Genomic DNA, 17,782 nt, shown 5'->3' with positions numbered 1-17,782 from the left:
ACTGTATGCAGGAATTACAAATGGTTACAGTGGTAAATTTTGGCCAGGAGTGGTGGCTCATGCCTGTAATCCCAGCATTTTGGGAGGCCGAGGTAGGAGGATTGATTGAGGCCAGGAGTTCAAGACCCTGGGCAACACGGTGAGATTCCCATCTTTATAAAAATACATTTTAAAAATTTAAAAATTACCTGGGTGTGGTAGCACACGCCTGTAGTCCCAGCTACTCGGGAGGCTGAAGTGGGAGGATCACTTAAGCCAGAAGTTCGAGGCTACAGTGAGCTACGATTGCACCACTGCACTCCAGCCTGGGTGACAGAGCAAGACACTTCTAAAAAATAAAAAATGAAAAGGTAACATACATGTGTATGTATTGTAACACCATTGAAAAATAGAAATTTAAACGAAGAAAAGCTGGCTTCTAGCCCTTGGACCTAGCAAAGCTGGCAGAGTCCTCAACTACCAATATAGGTAGGTGACTCCTTACACGTGGACAAGCACGTCCACCTGGTCGCTTCGCCCCTCCCCTCCCCTCCCCNGCATCTGCGTCAAGAGGCGAAGAGAGCGCGCGCTCCCCACGTCCTGCGCGCCTGGCTGCCAGGCATTCGTCTCAGCCGTGACTCTCGCCAGGCCGGGGCTGGGGCGCCCACGTCTGAAGAGCGATGCCCCGGGAGATCATCACCCTGCAGCTGGGCCAGTGCGGCAACCAGAGTGAGCAAGCGAGCGTCGACCCCACCGGTCTCTGGTTCTGCCCCTTCGGGTCCCACCCAAGTGCCTGGCTTCCACCAGTCCCCCTTCCCCTTCCATGAACCCCCTAGCCTGCTGCTCTGGATAACCCAGACCGAGAGCTGCGCTTCCAGCCCGGGGCTGGGGCAGCCACCAGACCCAGGCATCTTGGGTCCACCCTCTGATCGTGTCGGCCTCTGAGACTAAAACTGGGCTCCGCAGGCCTTAAGGCTCCATCAGACCCGGGCATCTCCCCCCTCCCCCAGTTGGGTTCGAGTTCTGGAAACAGCTGTGCGCTGAGCATGGTATCAGCCCCGAGGGCATCGTGGAGGAGTTCGCCACCGAAGGCACTGACCGCAAGGACGTCTTTTTCTACCAGGTGCCCCCAGCGACTTGGCCAGGGGCGGTAATGGCCCGAGGGGGTGGAAGGGAAGGGAGTGGCCTGGTACTGGGAACCCTGCTGGGCAGAGGGGCCAGGCGGCTGGCTTGAGGAGGGAGGGCTGGAGGGAGCCAGAGTTGAGAGGACTTAGGACTTGGGCCACCCTAGCTGATTGGGCCCCCTCCTGGACTCCCCTTGACAGGCAGACGATGAGCACTACATCCCCCGGGCCGTGCTGCTGGACCTGGAGCCCCGGGTGATCCACTCCATCCTCAACTCCCCCTATGCCAAGCTCTACAACCCAGAGAACATCTACCTGTCGGAGCATGGAGGAGGAGCTGGCAACAACTGGGCCAGTGGATTCTCCCAGGTGTCCAGGCGACTATTCCAGAGACCTTTGATATTCCCATCCAGAGGCAAGGCAGGCTCAAGCTACTAGGAATTTGACCGGACTGACAGAAAATAAGAGACAAAAGGTTCCCTGAACAAGAGGGACAGCCAGGGAGAGGTTTATGCAAATTTTGTGCAAATCATTTGCAATAGTAGCACTTCTAGGTTGAGGGCTACAGCCTAGGCTTTGCTCCAGGGTGGCAACAGTATTCCAGGGTAGACAGTGCTGTGCTGAGAAAAGATGCGCTCTGGAACCTTTGGCCTGACCCTCCCTTTCCATGTCTCTATACAGGGTGAGAAAATTCATGAAGACATCTTTGATATCATAGACCGAGAAGCAGATGGAAGTGACAGTTTAGAGGTAAAGTTATGGAGTGGGGGAAGGAATGGGCAGGGAGGCTGAAGAGTGCTGGGGAAAGGTCAGGAGGTGGCCTGGATAGGTGATGTGAGGGGAGCAATTCAATTCAAAACCCATTTATGGAGCATCAGATGTGGGATATTGAGGTGAATAAAATATAATCTTTGTTCTCAAGGAAGTCATAAATCTGAATGTCACTGGCCCCTTAGGCATGAGTCATTCAGCGTCTTCTCCAGCTCCAAACCTTCCCAAGGAGCCTCAGCCTGGATGCGTAAGAGGAAGCTTTGAGACACGGGCATTTTGGGAATGGGGAATGAGCCATGCCGAAGTCTCTCCCCCAGCTCCTTGGAGACTGCCTCTCCATCTCTCCCCATGCTGGGAGCGATCTGTTCCTGGCTTACAACTCTTATAACCTATGTAATTTCCTAAGGGACTAGAGCAATAAGAGTATGTTTTGTTAAAATATTTGACCTTTCGTCCTTGATTTCTGAAACAGCTCCAGAACAGCTCCAGAGTGATAAAGGTGAAAGACAGTCTTTTGTTATTTATAACAAGCCCCTTTCTTTTAGATTAATCTTTCATTTTATTTTGATTAGTTAATTTTACTAACCGCTGTACTAAGGAGGAACAAGTGCCTTTCAACCAAACCTGAGCTTATGTTAAAGAGGCGATTTTTTGGAAAGTCCCAGATAGCCACTGGATGGGGTGTTGGTTGCCAGGGGAACAAACCTGGTGCTCTGAGGGTTGGAATTTACAGGCCCATCCCTCACCTCTGGGGAAGGGAGAGGGATGAAGATTGAGTAGAGCACCAATTGTCAGTGATTTAATCAGTCATGCCTATGTAATGAAGCCTCCATAAAAATCCAAAAGGACTGAGTTCGGGGGCTTCCAGGAAGGTGAACAAGAACACATCCACAGGCCGGGAGGCTGCAAACCCAACACCACAGGGCAGCAGCTCCTGTGCGCCGGACCCTTCCAGAGCTTCCCCTCGGTATCTCTTCATCTGGCTGTTTATTTGTATCCTTTAAAATATCCTTTATAACAAACGGGTAAACGTAAGTAGGTGTCTCCTTGAGTTCTGTGAGCTACTCTAACAAATTAATTGAACCCAAGGAGCAGTCGTGAGAACCCCAATTTATAGCCGATTGGTCAGAGGCACAGATAAAACAACCTGAAGCTTGTATTGGCATTGGAAGTGGGAGAGTCTTGTGCGACTGAGCCTTCACTCTGTGGGATCCGATGCTATCTTCAGGTACAGATACTTCTCAACTTAGAGTGGGCTTATCAGGATGTAAACACATCACAAATTGAAAATATTGACTAGGCACAGTGGCTCATGCCTGTAATCCCAGCACTTTGGGAGGCTGAAGTAGGTGGATCACCTGAGCCCAGGACCTGGGCAACATGGTGAAACCCCATCTCTGCAAAAAATACAAACATCATCCAGGCATGGTGGTGCATGCCTGTAGTCCTAGCTACTTGGAGGTTGAGATAGGAAGATGCCTTGAGCCCAGGAGTTCAAGGCTGCAGTGAGCTATGATCACACCACCGCACTGCAGTCTGGGGGACTGAGTGAGATCCTGTCTCTAAAACCAAAACAAATTTGAGGCTGGGTGCGGTAGCTCATGCCTGTAATCCCCTTTGGGAGGGCGGGAGGTGGGAGATCACTTGAGGTCAGGAGTTCAGGACCGCCTGACCAAAAGCGTGAACCCCATATCTACTAAAAATACAAAAATTAGGCGGTGTCCCGTGGCTGGCTCAAGCCTGTAATCCCAGCACTTTGCGGAGCTGAGACGGGATGGATCCGGAGGTCAGGGAGATCGAGACCATCCTGGCCCTACATGGTGAAACCCCGTCTGCTTAAAACAATACAGAAAAAACTGCCCGGGCGAGGCTGGCAGGCACCTGTAGTCCCAAGTACTCGGGAGGCTGAGGCAGGAGAATGGTGTAAACCGGGACGGTGGGGCTTGCAGTGAGCTGAGATCCGCCATGCACTCCAGCCTGGGGGCAGAGGGACTCCGTCTCAAAAAAAAAAAAAAAAAAAAAAAAAAATTAGGCAGGCATGGTGGTACATGCCCGTAGTCCCAGCTACTTGAGAGGCTGAGGCAGGAGAATGGCTTGAACCTAGGAAGCAGAGGTTGCAGTGAGTCAAGATTGGGCCATTGCACTACAGCCTGGGTGACAGAGCAAGACTCCGTCTCAAAAAAAGAAAAAAAATTGAAAATATCGTAAGTAGAAATGCGTCAGGTTATAACCCAATAAGCCCATCATGAAGTTGAAAAATTGCAAATTGAACCATTGTAATTCAGATGCTTCTTGATTTAAGATGGGATTACGTCCTGATAAACCCATCATAAAGCCAAAACATCTTAAATTAAACCATCCTAAGTTAGGGACAGTCTGTAGGTAGTCTAGAATTCAAGTGAATTAGTGGATACCCAGCTGGCATCTACTGTAGAATTGGCTGCTTACCTGATGTGTGTGGTAAAACCCCACCCATCTGGTATCAGAATTGTGTTGTGAGAGTGTGGCAGGAGAAACTGAGTCTGTTTATTCCTGTATACACACAGGGCTTCGTGCTGTGTCACTCCATCGCTGGGGGTACAGGTTCTGGCCTGGGCTCCTACCTCCTGGAGCGACTGAATGACAGGCAAGCCTGTGTTTGGGGAGAGGGCATTAACCCTGGTTCCCTGGATAATGTCATTGCTTTTTTTCTCTTGAGCTAGAAAGTCTGCCACTACCCCTTTTGAGTCATAGGGACAGACCCACCCAAGGACCATGTTGGAAGCTATTTTGGGGGGTGGGGGCTTACCTATGGAGGGGAGGGGATCTACAGAGTTTGAAGCTTTCAGGTTTATCCTTTTTGGCTTTGAAGACTCAGTTCTGCCCTCACCCCTTTTGTACAAAATGGCACAGATGGGCATTTTGGGGGGTGATAGGGGGTCCTTCCAGTTCACTATGCCACCACCCTCTTTTCTCTCAGGTACCCCAAGAAGCTGGTGCAGACTTATTCAGTGTTTCCCTACCAGGACGAGATGAGTGACGTGGTGGTTCAGCCGTACAATTCACTCCTGACACTCAAGAGGCTGACGCAGAACGCAGACTGTGTGGTGAGCAAAGAAAGAGTTGAGGGGCTGGGTGTGGTGGCTCATGCCTGTAATTCTAGCACTTTGGGAGGCAAGGCAGATGGATTGCTTGAGCTCAGGAGTTCAATACTAGCTTGGGCAACATGTGAAACCCTATCTCCACAGAAAATACAAAAATTAGGGCTGGGCGCAGTGGCTCACACCTGTAATCCCAGCACTTTGGGAGACTGAGGTGGGCGGATCACCTATAGTTGGGAGTTTGAGATCAGCCTAACCAACATGAAGAAACCCTGTCTCTACTAAAAAAATTAGCTGGGCATAGTGACGTATGCCTGTAGTCCCAGCTATAGTCCCAGCTACTCAGGAGGCTGAGACAGGAGAGTTGCTTGAACCCTGCAGGTAGAGGTTGCAGTGAGCTGAGATCGCACCATTGCACTCCAGCCTGGGTGATAGAGTGAGACTCCGTCTCAAAAAAAAAAACAATAGCCGTTCCTGGTATCATGTGCCTGTAGTCCCAGTTACTTGGAGGCTGAGGCAGGAGAATCGCTTGAACCCGGAGGCAAAGGTTGCGGTGAGCCAAGATCACGCCATTGCACTCCCGCCTGGGTGACAAAGTGAGACTCCGCCTCAAAAAATAACATAAAAAAAATTAGCCAGGCATGGTGGTGTGCGCCTGTAGTCCTAGCTACTCGGGAGGCTGAGGTTGGGGGATTGCTTGAGCTCAGGAAGTCAAGGCTGCAGTGAGCCATGATCACACCACTGCACTCAAGCTTGGGCAACAGAACAAGACCTTGTGTTTAAAAAAAAAAAGAAAAAAAAAGAGTAAAGGACTTTGGTCTGTCTCCTCAGTCCAGTGAGTCTCATTCACCCCACCCTTCCCCAGCACCTATACACACAGAACAGAGGACCAACAAAGCCATACCTGTGGGCCAAATTAGGAAATAAGGTCCTGACCTCTAAGTTTCTTAGAATCCTTTTAGGCAGCAAAACTCTCAACGAAGTGAATATAGCTTCCCCCCACCACCATGTACCCCACCTTTGTCTACTTCATGCCCCCTTATGCTTGTACTCTCAGCTCAAGGAAAACTTTCTTAGCAAAACCTTTCCTGACTACTCAGTCAAGATCAGATTCCTTTGTGTATATTTCAGGGAGTTAACTATACTTTTTTGTTTTATATTTAGTGTGCCTCCCTCCACGAGACTGTAGGCCTAATGAAGGGAAAGATGGTGCCTGTTCCTCTCTGTGGTCTCCCCAGAGCCAAGCACAGTGTATGGCACATGTGGGTACTCACGGGTTTGTTTACTGCCCTGCGTAGTCTGAGAGTATCTCATGATGCCCCAGAAACAGTACTTTTCTTTCTGTTATTTTTTATGTATATTTTTTACAGAGATGGCATCTTGCTGTGTTGCTCAGGCTGGTGTCCAACTCCCGGCCTCGAGTGATCCTCCCACATTGGCCTCCCAAAGGGCAGGGATTACAGGCATGAGCCACCACGTCCAGCAGTACTTTTTTTTAAACTAACAAACCTAATTCCTGGCTTTGGAGTTCAGCAGGGGCTAAGCCAATATTTTATTTCTATGCCCATTTTATCCTCAAGATGCTGTGACCCTCTTCTGTCCCCGCAGGTGGTGCTGGACAACACAGCCCTGAACCGGATTGCCACAGACCGCCTGCACATCCAGAACCCGTCCTTCTCCCAGATCAACCAGCTGGTGGGCCCCCACTCCTGGACTCCTTTGGACTGAAAACCCTCCTTGCTGGAGGGTCATCTGGGGAAGGAAAGTCCCACCCAGGCCGAGGCCCATGACATGGCACACCTGTCCCCAGGTGTCCACCATCATGTCGGCCAGCACCACCACCCTGCGCTACCCTGGCTACATGAACAATGACCTCATCGGCCTCATCGCCTCGCTCATTCCCACCCCACGGCTCCACTTCCTCATGACCGGCTACACCCCGCTCACTACGGATCAATCAGTAAGAGCAGCCTTCAGTGTCCCAGGCCAGGCCGGCCCGGGGCCCAGCAGGCCCTGCCCTAGGCTTTCTGTCTTCCCCACTGCCCCAAGAGCTGCCCTTTGCGGGCCCCGAGGCACTGTGCTCAGGGACTAGCACAGAGCAGGCGACTTTCTTACTAACTTGCTCTCCACTCTCCTTCTGCCTTTGGCTTCTGCCAAGAAGAAGCCAAAGGGGACTCTGCCCTGAGCGCTGGCCAGGTTCCTGTCTCACTGTCCTATCAGGTGGCCAGCGTGAGGAAGACCACGGTCCTGGATGTCATGAGGCGGCTGCTGCAGCCCAAGAACGTGATGGTGTCCACAGGCCGAGACCGCCAGACCAACCACTGCTACATCGCCATCCTCAACATCATCCAGGGAGAGGTGGACCCCACCCAGGTAGGGGAGGCCCCTTCATCCCGCACCCTGGACCCACAGGGGTAGAGGAGAGGCCACCTCCACTGCTCTTGTGCCCACCCCAGGTCCACAAGAGCCTGCAGAGGATCCGGGAACGGAAGTTGGCCAACTTCATCCCGTGGGGCCCCGCCAGCATCCAAGTGGCCCTGTCGAGGAAGTCTCCCTACCTGCCCTCGGCCCACCGGGTCAGTGGGCTCATGATGGCCAACCACACCAGCATCTCCTCGGTGAGTCTAGGTTTCTGTTCTTCTCAGGAGAGTCTGTTCCACTGGCTACCTTCATCATCTTCCCCAAGTTCACTCCTAACCCCCTGGCTCGCATTTTGGAGATTTTCATCTCTTTCAGCTCTTTGAAAGTTCCTGCCAGCAGTTTGACAAGCTGCGGAAGCGGGATGCCTTCCTGGAGCAGTTCCGTAAGGAGGACATGTTCAAGGACAACTTTGATGAGATGGACAGGTCTAGGGAGGTTGTTCAGGAGCTCATTGATGAGTACCATGCAGCCACCCAGCCAGACTACATTTCCTGGGGCACCCAGGAGCAGTGATTTCCCTCCCCACTACTGGATGGGAAGCACAGCCTCGACCATGCCTGCTCCCTCTGACCCAACTTCACCTCATGGACAACCCTTCTTGGTTCATCTCCAGCCCATGAGCTGGTCTGGCTTCCTCCCTTCCATGCCCTAACTCTTGATATGCTTGTTCAGCTCTAATAAAGTAATAAAGCTTGGTTGTCAGTATAGCCAGGGCTTGATCTGTGAATACGAGGGGTGGTGCAGGGGTCCAGTTTCTAGGCATCTGACAGTAGGGTGGCTTTCACCTCCTCCAACATCTTACCACTAAGTCCAAATCTTAGTGTGTTCACTGTTTCCACTGGCATCCCTCACCTTGAACTAGGCTGTTTTACTAGAGTCAGCCCTTGTCTCAAGATTACAGAGCTTTACTGAGGTTTGCTGTCTCCTCAGTGCCTAAGCTTTGCCCCAGTGAGGGTCAATGTTGCCCCATCCTCTTCCACTCAAGGCAGAGGAGGTGGGGTCTACCGAAGGAGGGCACACTACATTACGAGCAGGCCAGAAGAGCCAAGACTCCAGATTCCCAGTGCCCAGGGCCATGAGAGTTCCAGGAACTCAATCCAGTTCAACCCAACCTGATTAGTAGAAACAGAATTCAGTAGGGCTGAGCACATCCTGAGTTACTTTTCTGTGCCAGAGAAATTCATGGGTTTGTTATCTGCCCCAAGCTTCTCTCCATTCTAGGCCCAAAGCATTAGGCACACCAATGATGGGCCCAGAGCTGGACACCAGGGTAAGAAATGGGCAGTGCCAGATCTGATGACTCATTGCCCTCCAGCCTCAGGGATTCCAGGAGGCCATCCGTATGCCACTCAATGAAGAAGGGAGGGTGAGTAACTGCCAGCTTCCAATGAGGCCTGTTTGCCTGCTCCACCCACAAGCCTATGGCAGCATAATGGCCAGGAGGAGGTTAAGTCTGGAAGGTCAAGGAGGGGGCGGCTGAAGTGCTGTGGTGTCCAGACTTCCCCCAGAGCCTGGTAAAAGCCCAGGGTGTGGGCGTCCCCAGAGGCGAGGCTCTGCTTTATGGGGTTCTAACTTGTCCCACTGAATAACACTCCCACAGGAAGGGTTTGTGTAAATAAGAAACTTTTTTTTTTTTTTTTGCTTCTCTTCTACAAATAAATTAAGAAACAAACTAGAAAATTGCCCACACCCATTGCAGCCCTTGGGTGTGGGATGTGCCCTGTCCCTGCAGGGCCAAAAGGGTCCATGTTTCCCTCAAATCTCGGAGCAGTCCTGGCCCAGGCTGGAGGCAGGAGGGAAGTCGTGACCTCTTGGCAGGCTCAGTCCTGCAGCTGCCCCAAGCAGCCAGACTGTCCCTGGGGCTCATCCAGGCCCGGGTGCTGGCTGGGAGGGGAGGTGTCTGGCAGGTCTTGGCATGGATGAGAAGAGCTGCTGCAGGGCCTCTCGGAGGAGGGGTTGGCCAAGTAGGCATTCACCAGCTGCATGATCTCTTCCACCTAAGAGAGGGCAGAGGTCAGTGTGCAACAGGCACTGCCAGGTTCTCTTCTTTTTCTCATCCTTTCTCCAGACTCTAGGGCTCCAGTTTCCCCACCATGGTCCTACGTGCTATGGCCCTGCAACCTTTTCTTCCTTATCACCACTGTCTACTTCATTTCTATGTGCCAGTCATACTTGGTTCTTTCTGCTCTTCTAACATTCTATTATTATTATTATTATTATTATTATTTTTGGTGGTGGTGGTGTTGAGATGGAGTCTTGCTGTTACCAGGCTGGAGTGCCTCGGCTCACTGCAACCTCTGCCTCCCCGGTTCAATCAATTCTTCTACCTCAGCCTCCCAAGTAGCTGGGACTACAGGTGTGCGCCACCACCCCCAGCTAATTTTTGTATTTTTAGTAGAGACAGGGTTTTACCATGTTGGTCAGGATGAAAGTCTCGACCTCCTGATCTCGTGATCCGCCTGCCCGGGCCTCCCAAAGTGCTGGGATTACAGGCACGAGCCCCTGCACCCGGCCGCCTTGCAATTCTTTCCACCTGGAATGCTGTTCCCCCAGGTCTTCCCTGGCTAGCTTAAATGGCACCCTTTTTGAGAACCCTTCTCTGGCTTCCTGTCACATCATTCTTTCCTTTGTAGCATTTCTCACTGTCTTCATAGCCTGGGATTCCTTGTTTATTGTCTGACTCCCCCACTCTAATGTAAGCTCCTTCAGCTTGTCTGTGATCACTGCTGGATCCCCAGTGCTTAGAACTCTACCTGGCCCATGCTTGGTGTTCCGAAAATGTTTCCTGACATCCCTTCCCTTCTCTCCTCCTCCCACAACTCCTCTTCCCGCTCACCTGGGGGCTCTGCAGGAGGAGCTGGCTCTCTCCCACCCTCAAGGCCAGAGTGTAGGGGCCCATTAGCTGGCAGGCGGCCACATGGCCATAGCTGACACTGTGGATGGGCTCTGTCTCCCCCGGCCGGGAGAGGGACATGGCCTTGGCTCCCAAGCCCAGGCATAGCTTCTGTGGAGCACCCCCACCAGGCTCCTGCAGACACAGGGGCAGAGTCAGGGTGGAAGGAGGAGTCCAGCGTTATTTTTGGTAGGGGGAGATGGGTGTCTGTGAGCAGGAGTTTCCTGATCCCCCTATGATTCACAGCACGTGTGTGGAGGGGGCTAAGGCTCCAGGGATGTGAGGGCCCAAGGGCTGGTGACTCCTGGGGTTTGAGGTGGGCAGCTGTCCTGGATGTGGGGAATGACGTGACCCTCTGTGGGACCTGTGGCTCTGGGGCAAAGGTGTGGTGCTTGGGCCGCCAGAGTCCCCTTCTCCCTTCTCCCCCTCACCGTGCTCAGCTCCAGAACGTCATACCGAGCAGCGCCGAACCCCGGACACTGCGCCGCCAGGGCCAGGTAGGCGGCCATGGCCTCAGCTCGGCCCATGCCCCGTAGCCGCTTCCAGCCGCCCAGCACTGCAGCTGCCGTGCCGGCGCCGCCTCCTCCCTCGCGGGCCATGCTTCCCGCCATGCGGCCGGCCCCGCCGCGCCGTGCCCGCTCCGCCCGCCTCTGGCCAGCCGGGCTCCAGAGGGCCCCGCCAGCAGGGCGCAGCGGAGGGGCGGGCCCTGCGGGGCGGGCGGACGGGTGGTCTTCGCGCGGCGGGGCCGGGGGCGGGAGCAGGTGGTCCAGGCGGGGCAGGGGCACCCGCGGGGAGAAGTCCCGGTGCAGGCTCTGCAGGCGCAGCGCCGCCAGGGCGCGCAGCGTGTCGTCGGGTGGGGGCGGCCGACCCCGCAGCAGCAGAGCGTGAGCCTGCAGGGGAGGCACCCGGCGTCAGGCGAAAACGCCTCGCGGAATCTGAGGAGGTCTAGGTTCCAGTCAAGCCTCCCGCGGGGCTGCCATAGTAATGAGATGGCCCGAAAACCAGGGGTTCAGGCTTGGGGGTCTGTTTGGAGGCGTGAACGCCGGAGAGCCTCACCTGCTCAAAGAGGAAAGGCAGTTCGTGACCATCTGGGGACAGCCCCTCAGGGTGCAGAGGTCCGTGAAGACGCAGACATAGTCTCCACCCGGAGTCGGGCGAGTCCTCCAACCCAGCTTCCTCCGCGGCCAAGCTGCAGAAGAGGAGCGGACGCCGCGCTAGGGAGAAGCCAGACCGCACCGCGAGGGCAGCTTGGGGTGGGGACTGGTCCATATGTTTGGGGCGGGGTCTGGGCGGAGCCCACCGCGAAGGTGAGGCTGGAGTCGGACTGCAAACCTGCGGCAGGCAGGTCCATCTGTAAACCAGCGAACACCACAGCGCAGGGCCAGGGGCAAGCGCTGGATAATGTCCGCTTAGCGACTGACCTCAACTGAGAAGTGGATGGGCTAATAGAGAGCAGGGCTGGGGCTGGACATTTACTTCTCAAACCTGGTGAGCACGTCGGCCACGAGGGTCCCCCCAGCCAGGGCTCGCTCCTGGGTCCCTCGCTGCTGGTACAGTGCGAATGCGTTGCGGCTGCGGGCCAAGCCCAGCCGCCCCACCAGCTCTCGAGCCACCTAGGAGAGTGAGGGGAAAGTCAGACCACTCAGGGGTCTTGCCAGGATTCTGGGAGGGGTTGATTCAATTGGAAGGGGTCTCTTAGTCCTGTCACCACCACTCCCTCCCTTACCAAAATAATCTGAGACTCGGGGCAAACCTAGGATCCAGGAAGCGGGTGAGACAAGCGTGAGAAGCTGGCAGGGTGGGTTGGAGGTCATGGGGCCTTTCTCTCGCCTCACCTCCCCCGCCGTGGTGTGGGAGTCGATGGCCACAGTACAGGCACCAGCCCCCGGACAGTGCACGGTACACAGCAGCTCCTGCCGTTGGCTCAGCGCGGAAATCTCTGCCAACGAGGGCACCAGCTCTCGGCCGCGCGTCCGGCCCAGCGCTTTCCGGATGAAGCGCGCATATTCCGCCAATTCCGAGTCCGGGAGTGCCTGCTCCGTCCTGGGTTGGGAGGAACCCAGGGATCAATACTCCAAAGGCTTTCCTTCCCCTCCCTCTTGCCTTCTTCTCTTATACTTTATTTTATCTAGCTGATTTCCTCCCCGCCCCAACTTAAGTTTTTGAAGGCTCTTCTAAATCTGTCCCCAGTGCTTTGCATACAGCTGAATTACTTTTCAAGTCCCCTGGCAGCTTTCTCCCAACTGCTCCCACCACTTCCGAAAGTCTTCGTGATTTTCCTTCGACCTGAAATCGAAATCCAGCCACTTTACTACATTTTCCTAATTCCTGGCGCTGGCCTGAAAGCAGCCTTTTCATAATTCCTCAGCCCAAGGGGGGCGTTTTATTGTAATTCATCCGCTCACAACTGAGATAGGATCTTGTATCTTCCACAAAGGCACTGTATGTATTACTGGGTTCTTTACCTACAAAGCCTTTTGCAAAAGACCTTTCCTTCTCTCCCAGCCCGGTAGCTCCTCGCCTAGGCCGTAACCCCCGCCCTGCCCCTCTCACCTCTCCAAGTGCCCCAGGAGGTGCCCCGCACAGCTCCCCAGGTCGGAAGGTGCAGCTCATGCAGGTGAGGAGTTGCCAGTACCGCAGGGTCGCAGGGTCTTGGGTAGCCGGGAGCCCGGGGGGGCCTGCAGGGCCCGAGGTCTGCTTAGCCAGCTGCAGGAAGAGTTCATCCCGGAGCGCGGGCAAGTCCCGGCAGGTTTGGAGCACACCCTGCATCAAGGGCCCGGGGCGCCGCGCCCCCTCCAGCGCCTGCAGCGCCAAGAACAGCCGCACCGCCTCCTCGCGCAGGGGTGCATAGCCCGGACCTGTGGGAGGGTGGGGGCGGAGGGATGGTTTGGAAAGGGGACACAGAGCTGCGCCCTGGGAGGAAGGTATGAACCAGGGGAAAGTCAGAGGGAATATAAGGGGATGGGGTGGCAGGGAGAGGAGGGTACGAACGACAGGAAGAGTGAAGGGAAAGCAGTGGTCCCACGAAGCCAGACTCTTAACCTCTGCCTCCCAGGAATCCCCTTCCCAATCCCACTAAGCCTGGATTTGGACTTAGGGAGAGGGACGGCTGAAGGGCTGTAGATTCACACCCCAGATTCTGTAACTCGATACTGAGGCTTACCACCATAGGTCAGAAAACAGGATGGACTAGGAGTCAGAAAACCCGGGTTCCTCTCCCAGCACCCTTTAATCCTCTAACTTTAGGACCTGGGCCAGTCACTAAACCATTTAGGGAGAAGTACAATTGGATGAGGCCAGCACGTTCTACAAAAGTGGTAGCTTTTATACCACTTGTAAAGGTAATATGGCATGGTCTCAAGAGTATAATGAAAAAATAGGAGAGTGTACAAACTCCTGAAGGAACATCAGTAGACAGAATGAGAGCCATAGAGAAGGTGGTCAAAAAGGACCCTTTTGTGGGTGCTGGCTTCCTCCCCTCCACCCTGGCCAGCTTCCAGTTTCACCTTCATCCTTTGAAAAGTGAGGAGCTGGCAGGCCCCTAAAGGATGCTTAGGTCCCTGCCAGTTAAGGGATTCAGATTCTTACCTCTGATCCACCCCATCCCATCCAGGGGACTTGGGCCATGGGACCACTCACCTGGGGCGCTGACTCCGTAGGGCAGGGGCAGGAGCGGGGCGTACAATGCTCCACTAGTGTGTCTCAGAATCGGGTTCCGCAGGTAAATGAGGGCAACTGCCTCTGGGTCCCCGCAACTTTCCTAGGGGAACAGGGAGAGGGTCACCTTGATGGGGAAGGGAATTCCTCACAAGCCCAGAAAGCTTTGGGGTCCACCACTCTCCTGGCTCTCCCTGGTGTCCTCTCTTACCTGTATGTCCCTGAGCAGTAGCTGGGTGGGGGTCTCCAGGGGTGCCTTGGAGGCAATCACTTCCCGCAATGCCACCCCCCAGCGCTCAGCCTCTGCCTGGCGTGGGGAGCAGAGGCGGACACTGTGTTTCCGACCAGACACAGTCACTGACCACAGACCTGGGGAAAAGAGAGGCCGGAGAGGGCCATTAGGGTCTGCTGGGGCCCCTGCCCAGGAAGGTAAGAGAGTCCCCAGGCGGTTTCACCTGTCTCCTTACGCCTGCGCTCTGGGCCGGTCACCGAGCACAGGCTGGTGAGCACGAGGCTCCCAAGACGCCGCGCCCCCTTCCCGCTGCTGCTGAACTGATCCAAGGAGTCCCGCGTGAGCACAAACCAGGCTCGGCGCGGGGGCAGCCAGGGTCGCGCTCCTCCTCCGCGGGGCTCCCGGTACAGCCAACCTGGGGGCAGGAGAGGGAGGGAAGGAACATCAGTAGGACACATAATCTCTGGAGGGTTGGGATTGGGGACCTCCAGAGTGCACTGAGGGGGGTCTCTACCTTTCACAACGATGTCTGGGTCGTCCTCCGGCAGTCCTTTCTCCGGGATGAGGCTCCAAGTCTCCTCCCAGCTCTGCAGCCTGGGCCAGAGGGGAGGGAGGGTTGGGCCTCCACTCCGCCTCTAGGGGGCTCCTCTGCAGGGGCTCCCCAGACCGCAAGGGTGTCTGCTCCCAAGCTGGGCACCCCTCCCCCAGGCTGTGGGAACCGCTGGGCCATTCTGACCTCGCACCAGAAATAGCCCCAACCCCCCTCTTTCTCCCCGCGCCCCCAGCCGGACCTCCCCTCGGGACCCCAGCCAAACCACAGCGTCCGGCGTAGGGCCTCTCCCTTATTGCGCAACCGCTAGGGGAGACAGCGAGGATGGGGGTCCCGGGAACAGGCTGGGGTCTCGAGACTATGGGACGTAGGAGCGTAGCTCACCTGTTGGAGACAGGCCCGCTCCTCACCGGCTGAGTCAGCGTCACTTCCAGGGGACCCTGGGGAGACAGGCGGGGAAGCCCTTAGGGTCAAAGCCCTTCCTGCGCAAGGTTCGTGCCTTCTGCCCTCAGGACAGGGCTGCTCAGGGGATTGAGGAAGGAATCACAGAGTGGGGTCGTGACTGGGGTGGAGCGCGCTGGAGCCGCTGGGCTCGCCCCTCCCGCCTGTCTCAACAGGACAAGCTCTCCAGAACAGCAGGAGCTAAGGAGCCAAGGCTCCTCTCAGTTGCCCTTTGAAGATACAATCAAGGGTAGGGTAGGGTGGAAAGAGCACTGGGCAGAGAGTCAGGAGACCCGGGTTCCAATTCCCGCTCCACCACTAACTCACTGTGGAACCTTGGGCAAGTCTCTTTCCATCTCCCGGCCTTAGTTTCCCCATCTTTGAAAAAAGGAGAGGTGAGCTCGCTCTGCCAGGCTCCAAGGCACCCTCTCCTCCTCGTTTTCCCTTCTCCCACACTGCCTCCCTGGCCAAGGCAGGACAGGTGGTAGGCACAGAGGTGAATGAAGGGCAGAGGAACCCTTTCAGTATAGGGCTTTCTCCAAAAGCGTCTTACATTCTCCCATAGACACTCCTGAGACTCAACCGTGAGCAGAGACCCTGCCCCTTTGCTGGGGCTTAGGAAGGGAGGGCCAGACTGAGGAATGGCACACCCTCTGGAGGCAGGTGTAGTTCAGGGTTTTGCCCTCCCCTCCCCTCCCTTCCCCTGTCCTGGAACTTCAACTGTAGACTGGGGTCTGAGAGAGGCCACAAACCCAACCCGGAGGCCAGCCAGGCGGGGAACCGTGCCATCCTCATATTGCTCCCAGACTGCTAGAGCCAAGAGGGGGAGGTGGGGGAGGGGGCCAGGGACACCTGTCCCCAGGCTCCGGGAAGGGGGGAGTTGAGGTGGAGCATGAGGGAGGCAATGGCCTGGTAAAGCCGACCCTGCCCAAGCGGGAAGCTTGGGGACGCCTGGGTCCTGCGCCTTTTCTATGTGAAACTCTACCTATTTTCTGGAAGGTCTGAGTGGGGCTATCAGCCACACCACATGTGGCAGGTACTGACCACCCTCTTAGGCTAACTCCCCTAATCGCAGTGCCCTGCTTCCCTCCCTCCCCCCCTCTATATTTATCCACCCTCCGCCTCCGCCAGGTGCTGGCGCCGGCCCCGGCGGCGCAGCCCGCCCCACCCGGGCACCGAGCCACTGGGCCTGCTGGGGACCCCTGCGCGGGGGATGGGAGCCTGACCCGGGCCACAGCACACGGGAGTCTGGCCGCCAGTGTGCAGGGGGGATGGGGGAGGAGACATCAGGGGATGGAGGTCTCCCACACCAATCGTGCCTCCGTTTCCCCACGGGGAGATTCGACAAAATCAGGCAGCAGCCCAGTGCCCCTCACCATCCATTCCCTCAGGGGTTTCCCAGGAGCCTCACCCGGGAAAGCCGAGAGTTCTGCCCTGAGTGGCAGGGTAATGAGGAGGAGTCCTCAAAGAGCCCCCACCTCCTTCTCCGTGGGGTCCCCGCCCCAGACCCCAATCCTGGGACGACTTCTCCTCCTCGCCCAGGTCTCCGCAGTGGGAGCTCTCGCATCTGGCCTCAGCGCTTGCGAACTGGGAGCGGAGGGGGACCCAGGCGTTCGAGCCGCCCAGCCGGCCTCGCCACATTCCTCGGCGCTGGCGGAGGCGGAAGGAGACGGGATGGGACGCGGGCCCAGCGGAGAAGGGAGAGGCAGGGCCAGGTCGGGCCACGCGTGACGCCTCCCCTGCCTCAGGGCCCCCAGCAGGTGGACAGCGCCCAGCCTGCGGCGGGAGGCCCACTGGCACATCCCGAGTAGGGCTGCTGCTCCGAGAGCTCCCGGGGGCTCTGGCCCCCAGGCAAAAACCTCCCCTACGTCCCTAGTTCGCCAAGCGCGCAGCCTGTGGCTGGAGGCTGGAGCGAGTTCCACGGCCGGTTACAGAGAGAGTGATTGAGACGAGGCTCCGAACCCCCGGGACTTACCCTCCCGCCGCCCGCTGGACTCGGGGTCCGTAGCTCAAAGGTTTCCTCGTCCTCGTCCTCGTCCCCGTCCCCGCTAAGCTCGCCGTCCCCGTAGTCCCGGTGCAGAAGAGTGAAGCCTCGACGGCAGCAGAGAAGCCACCACAGTCCCCCGGGGAGAGGCATCCGGGCGAGGAGCCGGGGATGGGGGCGCGGGCAGCCGCGGCCGAGCAGCAGGGGGTCGGAGGAACTGGCGGGGCTCCGACCCGAGCAGGGGAAAGATGAGGTGGGAGGAGCAGGAGGGAGAAGAGCACAGGGAGGAGGCAGTGTCCTGGGCTGGGGTGCAAGGGGACGCTAGCCAGACGCTGAGGGGGGCTTAGTGTCTGGGCCCCCGGAGGGGGGAGGGGGAAAAGCGTCCAGGGCCCCGGGAGAGGAGGGAGCAATGTCCGGAGCTGGGAAGTAGTGTCCGTTGGAGTGTCCAGCCCTGTGGGGGGCAGTGTCCGGTGCAGCGTCCGAGGTGGGCAGTTGTCCAAGCTCCAGGGAGGGTCGTGTCCGGTAGGGCGTCCGGTGGCCGGGGCCCGGGCCGCGCGCGCTGCGCTCCCTGCAGCCCCGGGACTGGCGCGCTGGGGGCGCGAGCACAGAGCTGGGACCCCGCCCCCCCAGCCCCTCCCTCCCGGGGGCCC

At 56.7% G+C, this 17,782-nt stretch overlaps 2 protein-coding genes across 3 annotated transcripts; one reads left to right on the top strand and one right to left on the bottom strand.

Moving 5' to 3' along the window:
• Window positions 1–536: 536 nt before the first annotated feature.
• Window positions 537–8,082, top strand: TUBG2 (tubulin gamma 2). Of its 2 annotated transcripts, XM_017856581.1 has the most exons (12): window positions 537–708; window positions 990–1,102; window positions 1,305–1,472; window positions 1,785–1,853; window positions 2,347–2,373; window positions 4,421–4,500; window positions 4,834–4,960; window positions 6,563–6,649; window positions 6,765–6,914; window positions 7,175–7,327; window positions 7,411–7,572; window positions 7,691–8,082. In XM_017856581.1, the coding sequence occupies exons 1-12, from the start codon at window positions 660–662 to the stop codon at window positions 7,886–7,888; spliced, it is 1,383 nt and encodes a 460-aa protein (XP_017712070.1). In that variant the 5' UTR covers window positions 537–659; the 3' UTR covers window positions 7,889–8,082. The 2 variants fall into 2 exon arrangements, with proteins under 2 accessions (XP_017712070.1, XP_017712071.1); XM_017856582.1 differs by lacking the exon at window positions 2,347–2,373.
• Window positions 8,083–8,981: 899 nt separating this feature from the next.
• On the bottom strand, window positions 8,982–17,760 carry PLEKHH3 (pleckstrin homology, MyTH4 and FERM domain containing H3). Its single transcript, XM_017856630.1, is given in 14 exon segments — window positions 8,982–9,372; window positions 10,212–10,403; window positions 10,700–11,158; window positions 11,325–11,457; window positions 11,745–11,881; window positions 12,104–12,311; window positions 12,822–12,860; window positions 12,862–13,126; window positions 13,908–14,028; window positions 14,137–14,294; window positions 14,381–14,572; window positions 14,672–14,751; window positions 15,092–15,147; window positions 17,124–17,760. Coding segments are annotated over 14 exon segments (2,379 nt in total). The 5' UTR covers window positions 17,286–17,760; the 3' UTR covers window positions 8,982–9,195.
• Between the last annotated feature and the right edge of the window lie 22 nt (window positions 17,761–17,782).

Source organism: Rhinopithecus bieti, unplaced genomic scaffold (assembly GCF_001698545.2).
Source record: "Rhinopithecus bieti isolate Rb0 unplaced genomic scaffold, ASM169854v2 scaffold_44695, whole genome shotgun sequence".
NCBI classification, from domain to species: domain Eukaryota; kingdom Metazoa; phylum Chordata; class Mammalia; order Primates; family Cercopithecidae; genus Rhinopithecus; species Rhinopithecus bieti.
The sequence above is the reverse complement of the archived record's forward strand: the minus strand, read 5'-3'. Positions and strand labels throughout refer to the sequence as shown.

Bases quoted from the DNA above. Each gene is read 5' to 3' on its own strand.
- TUBG2 (XM_017856581.1), top strand. From the start codon at position 660: ATGCCCCGGGAGATCATCACCCTGCAGCTGGGCCAGTGCGGCAACCAG. The intron at 709-989 runs GTGAGCAAGCGA...CCCCTCCCCCAG, and splicing joins GGGCCAGTGCGGCAACCAGA to TTGGGTTCGAGTTCTGGAAA. The intron at 7,573-7,690 runs GTGAGTCTAGGT...CATCTCTTTCAG, and splicing joins ACCACACCAGCATCTCCTCG to CTCTTTGAAAGTTCCTGCCA.